This window comes from Entelurus aequoreus, linkage group LG20 (assembly GCF_033978785.1).
Source record: "Entelurus aequoreus isolate RoL-2023_Sb linkage group LG20, RoL_Eaeq_v1.1, whole genome shotgun sequence".
Classification (NCBI taxonomy): Eukaryota; Metazoa; Chordata; class Actinopteri; order Syngnathiformes; family Syngnathidae; genus Entelurus; species Entelurus aequoreus.
Window position 1 is genome coordinate 240618 of NC_084750.1, and position 9383 is coordinate 250000.

The window sequence follows — 9383 nt, forward strand, 5'->3', positions numbered from 1 at the left end:
AGTCATCTCTCTTCACCTCAGTCAGGTAACTGTTTTTCCACCGGTGTTTTGTCGCGAGTTATCGCGAGATTTCGGAACGAGATTTGTAGCGTGGTGAGATTTGGACACAGCTCACAACACACAGCGATCTCCAGCTAAAGGTAGAGACATACGTTAATTTCTCCTTTCTAGTATGTTGTCGGACACTCATTGTAACTATCTGAGCCTGTCAGTGTGAAAAAAAATGCATGTTTATAGGCCGAATTTTGACGAGAGCCAGTTGCCCTGTGTACGAGCGTTAGCTGGGCTGGAGGCTGCCTGCCCTGCTCAATACTGGCGCGACCTCAAAAAATGTTTTATCCAGCACTCACATATACAGAAAAAATTATGAAAACAGGGCCCAGGTTGAAAAAAACCGAAGTTTCCCTTTAATAAGTACTTAATAATGACTAGTTAAGAGCCAATATGTTACTAATTTGCATGTTACTAAGCAACTATTAATAGTGAATATGTTCCCCATACTAAAGTGTTACCATGTTTTTATTACTGGTGCACAAAATGAACCGTGCATGAACATCACCTTGTTCAAACAACAAAACCAACACAGTGCATAAACTCACAACAAATTACACACCTGCAAACCAGTCAGCTGTTGCCGTATCCGTAATACGCCAATAGGGAGAAGTTTGTATTTACACGATGAGTCGGGTGTGTTTTGACCCCCGCCGAACCCCTGAGGCCGCCTCCCTGAACCCCTAGGGTTCGATCGAACCCAGGTTAAGAACCACTGCGCTAAAGGCACGCCCCCAATATTGTTGTCCGGGTGGAAATCGTGAGAAATTCGTGAGAATGGTTGCCCCGGGAGATTTTCGGGAGGGGCACTGAAATTCGTGACTCTCCTGGGAAAATCGGGAGGTTTGGCAAGTATGGCCTAACGTTAGCTTCGAACATCATTTCAGGTAAATAAGAGAAACCAAACAAAAACAATGTATAAATAATGTTACCTCATTAGCCGCATGCATTAGAGAGGAGTAAAATACATATATATCTTCCAATTGTCACACCAGCAACTATTAGATGTGACTTCTTGTTCTGTGTGCATAATTCATTAATGTCCCAGTGAAAAACATACTGGCCTACATTTGTTCCACAGTCCCGTTCCTCTCCATAGACAGCTTATAAGTAGACGCAGCATTGGCTGCTGTGACGCGAGAAATTCGGCCGCCATCTTGAAGTGGTGACGAGGAGCCGGCGAGCAGCCTAAACTGACAGTTGACAGGTAGAAAACAAAGTGTTTTCCTGTTGAAATGAGCGGACTGTTGAAAATAGGAATCGGGGGATTACTTTTCACAAGTAAGATTTAACATTAACGTACTATTGGTTGTATTTTGTGACAAGAATATTACCATAGAGTTGAGAAGGAGCAAAGATCTTCAATAGTACTGAAATCGTAGCCGCGAGCAAACAAGAGTACGACCATAATAGAATTGCTTGTCAATGAAATTAATTACATTTAAAAATGTCATACTTGAATAACGTAAAGTTGAAATAAATGATGAAGATAAAGATTGTAAAAGCCAACAGGGGTAAAAGTTAGGACCACAGTCCAGATTGTGTGGGTGGGTGCTTCCACAGTGGAGTGTTTTAAGTCTCGTCTTAAGACCCACTTTTATTCTTTGGCTTTTAACACTACGTGAGTTGTGTGGTCTTCTGTCCTCTGTTGTCCTGTGTGGTTAGGGTTAGGGTTATAAATTTTGATGTCTATTTTACTGTTTTATACGGAGCCCCTAAAGGGACATGGGAATTTTTTTTTTTTTAGACATGTATCTCGTGGCCACGAGAAAGTATCTCGTGGCCACGAGAAACTTTCTCGTGGCCACGAGAAACTTTTTATTTAAAAAAAAAAAAAAAAAAAAAAAAAAATTTTTTTTTTTTTTTTAATAAAAAGTTTCTCGTGCGCACGAGAAACTTTCTCGAGGCCACGAGAAACTTTCTCGAGGCCACGAGAAACTTTCTCGAGGCCACGAGAAACTTTCTCGAGGCCACGAGAAACTTTCTCGAGGCCACGAGAAACTTTCTCGAGGCCACGAGAAAACATTTGATGCGTGCGCACGAGAGAGCGCGTGGTTTGAGGTGCGTGTTAAAATGGCAGTGCAGGAGTTAATTCGGCTCTATTTCCAACTCGGACTTCACTGTAAGGATATTGCTGCTTTGCTTGCTAGTCGTCATCGCTATATTGTGTCTGAAAGACATTTAAAACGAATTATGAAGGCATGTAGTCTGTTTCGGCGCAAAGGATACACCTCTTTGGATCGCGTGGTAGATTTCATTCACCAGCAGTTACAAACAAGTGGCCAGCTGTGTGGATATAGGTGGATGTACACTAAATGCAAGGAGGATGGATTACACGTCAAGAAAGAAGAGGTGCGCTTAATTCTTAAAGAACTTGACCCGAGGGGTGTTGAACTCAGAGGAAGGAGACGGCTCCATCGTCGAAACTATTTCGCAAAAGGGCCCAATTATATTTGGCACTTTGACTCTTATGACAAACTGAAACCATTTGGTATCTGTATAAACGGCTGTATTGACGGATTTTCACGGAAAATTATCTGGATGAATGCATTTACGACCAACAGTGACCCAACAGTCATTGGAGGCTACTATATGGAGGCAGTGAAGAAATTGGGTGGTTGTCCGAGGATTGTCAGGGGCGATCGGGGCACTGAAAATGTTAAAGTCAGAGACTTTCAGCGTTTTCTCCGTCGCAACATTCATGACGGCTCTGGTATTGACAGCTACATCGAAGGGGCAAGCACAGCAAATCAGCGCATAGAGAGTTGGTGGGGTTTCCTCAGAAGAGAATCAATGGAATTCTACATCTCTATGTTCACTGACCTGAAGGACCGTGGTTTGTTCGGTGGTACATACTTGGACCGAGGTCTAATTCAGTTCTGCTTTATGAGCTTCATTCAGGTAAGCGACAATGCATTGTTTTATCTATTTTTTCCAAGCAGTCTGCAGAGATGGAATGAATCAACAGTACAACAGTGCCATCTAATGGAAAAACTACTGAATTACAACATTTTCATCCTAAATTGAGGCCCACAAATGTTCGTTTTTTTCTTTTAACATCCTTCCATGAGCAGACAGTGGGTGTGAATATTAGCATCATGTCCATGTGTCTTCTTAATTACTGTTATTGGTGTCCTACGATACCATATTAATTCATCATCAGTGTCGGGGGGGGGGGGGGATTTGGTAGCCCTAATCTGTCCTGTCCCCCCCCCCCCCCCCCCCAGTACAAGCATAGTGGGCAGCAAACACTGTTTTATTCATTTATGTTTATTAATTTATGTATTTATGCTTGCCCTTTCCCACTCATTTTCTCCTAACTTTATCAAAAACCTCAAGATTTAACATAGATTTTTTCAAGTCATCTCATAACTAAATTAAAGAGCACATGATGAGAATAACAAATTGCATATTAATTTACTTTTCTTTCTCTCTGTACTATTTTTCCAGGATGAATTAGACGAGACCATCAATGTGTGGGATGCACATGTCATCAGACCATCAAAGAATGACAGGGTGCCCAGTGGTCGCCCCCGAATCATGTACATGTTCCCAGAACTCTACACAACTTGTGATTGCATTTCCCCAGTGGAGAGAGCTGATGTACAGTTGTGTCAGAGTAACTGCACATTTCGACCAGCAGTGCCATGTGACACAGACATCTACAACATCTGCAACATTCTGATGGCAGAGTCACGGCTGCATCTTCCAGCTGATGCTTATCAAGCATTGGATCTGTACCTGCACCTGAGGAATGAGATAACATCTGCTCTCTAATTTGAGATTAAATTTTATTCAGATTATTCAGGGCTACAACATGTCCACACTGACTACACTTGAACAGTGCTATGCCACAAACATTAAGAACATTTTTCAGCAAAACTGAGGTGCAAATAGGATTGATATGTCACTATATCCACACTGACTACAAAGAGAAACAAAGCAGGACATGAAAGAGGAAATCAACAGAACTTAACAACCATATGAAATGTATTGTACTTGCATTGAACAGGAATTTCTTTGTTGAATGATGACAAAAATTCTGAACATCATTCAGAGTCACAATTGTATAAAAGATGCACATGAGAAAATGTAATATTTGTACAAAAGGGGACTTTCACCTATGAGAACAGACCCTGCTGACTTATCAAAATTATTAAACTTAAACTGTCTTGTGGAAAAAAATTGAATCTCAATGTACTAACAATTTAAAGAAAAAATAAGAAAATAAAACAATTTAAGAAATGTAAACGGTCTCTGTTTTAATAAGAACAATAAATGGAAATCTGTAGAAACAGTTTTGCATCAGACAAATGCCATAATAACCTCAGTGTAGAAGATAGATGTGCTTTCCATTCACTACACAATATCCATTGTGAAGCAGTCGCCAGACAAGACATTATCAAATTCTTTGCGAAACTCAGGGTATGTGCTGTAAGTGCATGGTAACTCAAGAACTGCTCCACACGTGTGTGCTACAGGCCTGCGACTTAAACCACACAATGTGTTAAAAATTACTTCAATTGTGTCTTTGCACAGCACAGTAGATCCTGTGCAGAAGCGTAAGAAGATCTCCAATTTTCTTTGGTCGATGCTTCTCACATACCGTAGCAGGTGGTTAAGAGCAGTCTGCTCTTTAGGATTTAGGCTTTCAAATGATGGTTTTATCATCTGGGCCACTTTCTTGTTAGTTGGCCTCTTAGATTCATATAGCTCCATTATGTTGTCTTTGGTTATGAGCGTTGGCATAGCATTATGAACACTGGAGTGGAAACAATCAATTATGAACTTTGGCTCTTGAAGAAGAGCTTTGTGTGCCATTGTTAAAATAGCAGCCCGTAAATTGTTTTTAGGGGGAAGGCAGTGTGAGCCCATTCTGGAGAAGACATCAAGTAAGTCCTCCTCAACAGTTTCATCAATGGTACCCTGTAGTGCTTTTTCAAGCGACACACGCTCATTCTCTGAAAGAAATCTGGCAAATGACATCATCAATAGTTCTTCATCCACTGAGCTAACTCCTTTACAACAAGCAAGAACAAAGGCTGGTGACAGTCTGATTGGTAGGATTTTGTGGTCCAGGTATCCTTTCAACCACACTCTTCCGAGAGCTTGCCATTTCTTCTCAGAATAGTCTGGTCGTAGCCTGGGTACTCGTTCATCTTCCCCCTCACACTGGTCCAAGAAGTGGTCCCAGAATGCAGAGTACGCCTCTCTTGACACACCATCACTGTCCATAGCTTTCTCATTTGTAAACTCCATTCTTAGACTAGCATTCAGTACTTTTGGATCCATGAAGACATTAAGGACATCATCAACTATGTTTACTCGTCTTAATTTCAAAATAAGGATTTCTTGGTCAAATGGATCTGGTGATGCTGGAAGACTGCTTGATGATACAGGACCATCATTGATTGTAGAATGCTGCAAGATATTTTAAAAAGGTAATTAGGTGTGATTATTGATTGATTAATCCTTCAGTGAACAGAAAATAATCAAAGATTTTGACAATCAATGTATCAATTAGCATGCAAAAATGGTGATAATGTTGTGGCAAATGAGATTTGGAATGTTTGGATGAAAAATTAATCTAAAAACATAAGCTTAGGGTGAAAGATTTTCGGATGGTAACGTTACAGTTTTTGTACATTTTATAAATGTAAAATGTAATAATTTTACAGGACTGTAAAACGTTAGTGCTACATTGTACCTGCATGCTGCTCAAGTCATCTGGATTCCAGGGAAGAGTGGTGTCTTGAGTATCACTATCATCACCAACAGTGGGTCCAAACTTCACTTCAGAGTCCTCAAGAGATTGTGGAATGGCAGGATTAAGAGCGGAATCTGAGACATCACTTAACAACAGGTCTGCATCTTGATTTGGCACAGGCGTTAAACAGTCATCTTCAGATCCATGCCTTCTTGTTGACTGCTGAGTATGACTGCCAACATCCTCAGTAGGTCGTGGATGCAGGAGCTCTGTGTTACCCATCTCAGGAGTTGCTGATCTTGAATGGCTGATTGTCTCTCCTCTCTATTGATAATTTAATATAAAAACCAAGAAAACAAACAAATGTATTATTATTTGTGTAATTATTATATTATCTATAGTTTGAATAATCTCATCCAAGCTGCTATGTATATTCATGTGACTATAACACTCTGCACCTGAGTAAATTATTTGGTGTATGCATTTTTACTTAATGTAGGATTAAACTCAAAGCGTTCGCAGATTTCCATCTTAACTGCAGATTTAAAACTATAAATTATGGTTTCTTAAAGGCCATTTCTGTGTCCTCATATATTTCACCTGTGATTTATAATAAATATAGCTCAGCGCAGATTTGATTTAAATGACACTACAGAAAACTATAACTATAAAAATATGTTTGAATTTTAAAGAATACTGAACATTTTGGTACAATAAAATCTTCAGACAACACAAGTTCTGTACTGTTTAGCACAGACTGGTTCCATAAAAATGCAATACAAGTGCTTACTTGTTCATGGTTTTGCTGCATTGAGCCACTGGGAGCCAGATCTAAATCAGAGGAGCTCTCTGGATGATCCACTTGATTGAGTCTCCTGGTCTTGTTCCTCAAGGATCGTGTCTTCATTGTCCTAGCCTATAAAAAGGTGAGCAGCAAATTGTGAGCTTATAGACTTGACATAGAAATAAGACAATAGATTTATCCTAAAAAATAAATGACATCTGTGAAAGTACAGGTCACATTGAATAGCAGCACAGGTAAGAAAGCAAAGGTGAAACTTATTAAATTGGCTAATGTTTGAGAACAATAAATATGTATCAACATCATATCCATCATACCTGTGCATATGAGACAGGTGTGGTACACAACCATAATCAGTGTTGGCGCTAAGAATTTTCAAAATGGGGTCCCACACTAAATTTTTGGGGTTCCACTTTTTTGTAAGCTTTTCAAAACAAATTACAAATGTATGTATTATCCTGTGCGTGAGTTGAAGTTTTGTCATTTGAAAGCTATTTGAATTTCAAGCCCTTAATGGCCTACTGAAATTAATTTGTTTTTTTACAATGTCAGTTTCTCAGATGACATATTGTATATTGTGTTTTGGAAAAAGGTTGTCATAAACGTTACTTAATTCATTAAAAAAATAATACAAAAGAAAACACATTTTAATGCATATGTAAATGTATTCAGTTATAAACATTCATTCACTTTCTTCTTTCCTTCATGGATTCAAACTTTATTGTTTTCTGTATTATTATTTAATAAGTCGTAGGTGTATTTATTTCAGTATAAAAGTGTAAAAACTTTTTTGCTTGGGTCATGAAATGATGATGATGGTGTGCCAGGGCATACATACATTTTTTATTTACGCTTAAATCTCTAGTCTACATTAACTTCAGATGTATCCCTCATTTCTAAGTTTTTTTTAATGTTGTTTTGTTTGTTTGTTCTATACCCTTTTTGTCAAAGAAAACTATGTTTTTTTATGGCAAACATCCATCCATCCATCCATTTTCTACCGCTTGTCCCTTTCTGGATCACGGGGGGTGCTGGAGCCTATCTCAGCTGCCTTGGATAGGTCAATAATTCATAATAACATTAATTTTGATTGAATATTATGTTTTGAGCAATGACAGTTTTAAAGAAAGAAACATCTTTGTTTTATTAGTCAACATTGCAACTTTTTCTAAATGACATTTCACCTCTAAGCTTTTTCATTCCACTTTTGTTATGTTTTTGTTTATTTTAATAGTATTTTTAGAATGTGCCGTGGGCCTTTAAAACATTAGCTGTGGTCCGCAAATGGCCTGCGGGCCACACTTTTGACACCCCTGCTATAGATAATAAAAAAATAAATCTGATAAGTCTATGGATAAAAAGCAGAGCCTGGTGACGCATGCAATCAATATAAATGGAATACCTACAGTAGCATATGTATTGATATCACAAATGTGGCAGAGGATAAATTACCTTCAGTGGCCTTTTCTGTGTTGGCTCGAAGTCCGATGATTCATCAGAGAGAAGTATAATCTTGTTAGACTTGGTGGCTGTGTAGATGCGTAGCATTTTTAGTTTAGTCTGTTCGTACAGCTGGCCCACCGTGACTTCCCGGGGCACAGGACTGTGACTGTAATCACAAATGTCAAACTCGAAGTCTTCCATCAGTCCTTTTGATGAATGCCCATTTGCAAAAAACAAGCATTTGCCTGTCTCCAACAATTCACCCATAGTCACTGATTTCTGGACGGACAGATTCCTCCTTTTCTCGTTCTAACCTGGTGATACATTCCACTCTCAAAGTGGAGCCATCCCATTTCAACCCGCCGGGTGATTTTGGCTGCATTTTTTTGGCCAGTAGCGGTGCCTTGTATGCCAGTGTTAGGAGTTCTTAACCTGTCTCTTAATTTCTGCATGAGGGAGGACTTCACTGTCTCTGCTCCTCCCGACTCTTCGTTTGTCACAGTTCTTTGACGGCAAAATGCTCTGAGCGCAAGTCGATCCCCATATCTTTCGATATACTTGCTTAACTCCTTATCTGTCATAATGCCTATGACATTGGTGTCGATCTGTAAAAAGCAAAACTTTTGCTAAATGGCATTTTCTACAGTAAAATAGCAACATTAAAAGTAGGCAATTTTTTACTTTATATAATAGTTAAAAAATATCCTCACCTTGTCTTCTTTTAGTTTGTTGATGACACTTTCAGGTATATTCCGCATTTGAAGGAACATGAATAAATCTACTGCAGCCATCTTTTTTTAATAAAAGGGAGCAAAACTGCTGAGCAACGGGAGATTATGGGGGAGGGAACGTTTTTGTTGGAAATAGAGCCGAATTAACTTCTAAACTGCCATTTTAACACGCACCTCAAACCACGCGCATGCATCCAATATGCTCTCTCGTGCGCACGCATCCAAAGTTTCTCGTGGCCTCGAGAAAGTTTCTCGTGGCCTCGAGAAAGTTTCTCGTGGCCTCGAGAAAGTTTCTCGTGGCCTCGAGAAAGTTTCTCGTGCGCACGAGAAACTTTTTATTAAAAAAAAAAAAAAAAAATTTTTATTTTTATTTTTATTTTTTTTAATAAAAAGTTTCTCGTGGCCACGAGAAAGTTTCTCGTGGCCACGAGATACTTTCTCGTGGCCACGAGATACATGTCTAAAAAAAAAAAAATTCCCATGTCCCTTTAGGGGCTCCGTAGTTTTAATTGGTTTTACCCTTTAAAATCGTTTTTAATCATATTTATTTTTTATATTGTCTCTGTATTGGTTTTCTACGGAGCCCCTAAAGGGACATGGGAATTTTTTTTTTTTTAGACATGTATCTCGTGGCCACGAGAAAGTATCT

General features: G+C 39.0%; 2 protein-coding genes across 2 annotated transcripts; one reads left to right on the top strand and one right to left on the bottom strand.

Moving 5' to 3' along the window:
* The first annotated feature begins 2232 nt into the window (after positions 1-2232).
* LOC133635791 (uncharacterized) lies at positions 2233-4250 on the top strand. The gene is made up of 2 exons (XM_062029076.1): positions 2233-2952; positions 3502-4250. The coding sequence occupies exons 1-2, from the start codon at positions 2245-2247 to the stop codon at positions 3826-3828; spliced, it is 1035 nt and encodes a 344-aa protein (XP_061885060.1). The 5' UTR covers positions 2233-2244; the 3' UTR covers positions 3829-4250.
* On the bottom strand, positions 3824-8274 carry LOC133635762 (uncharacterized). Its single transcript, XM_062029036.1, has 4 exons — positions 8013-8274; positions 6549-6674; positions 5759-6082; positions 3824-5472 (listed from the first exon to the last, which is right to left on the bottom strand). The coding sequence occupies exons 1-4, from the start codon at positions 8268-8270 to the stop codon at positions 4411-4413; spliced, it is 1770 nt and encodes a 589-aa protein (XP_061885020.1). The 5' UTR covers positions 8271-8274; the 3' UTR covers positions 3824-4410.
* Positions 8275-9383: the final 1109 nt, after the last annotated feature.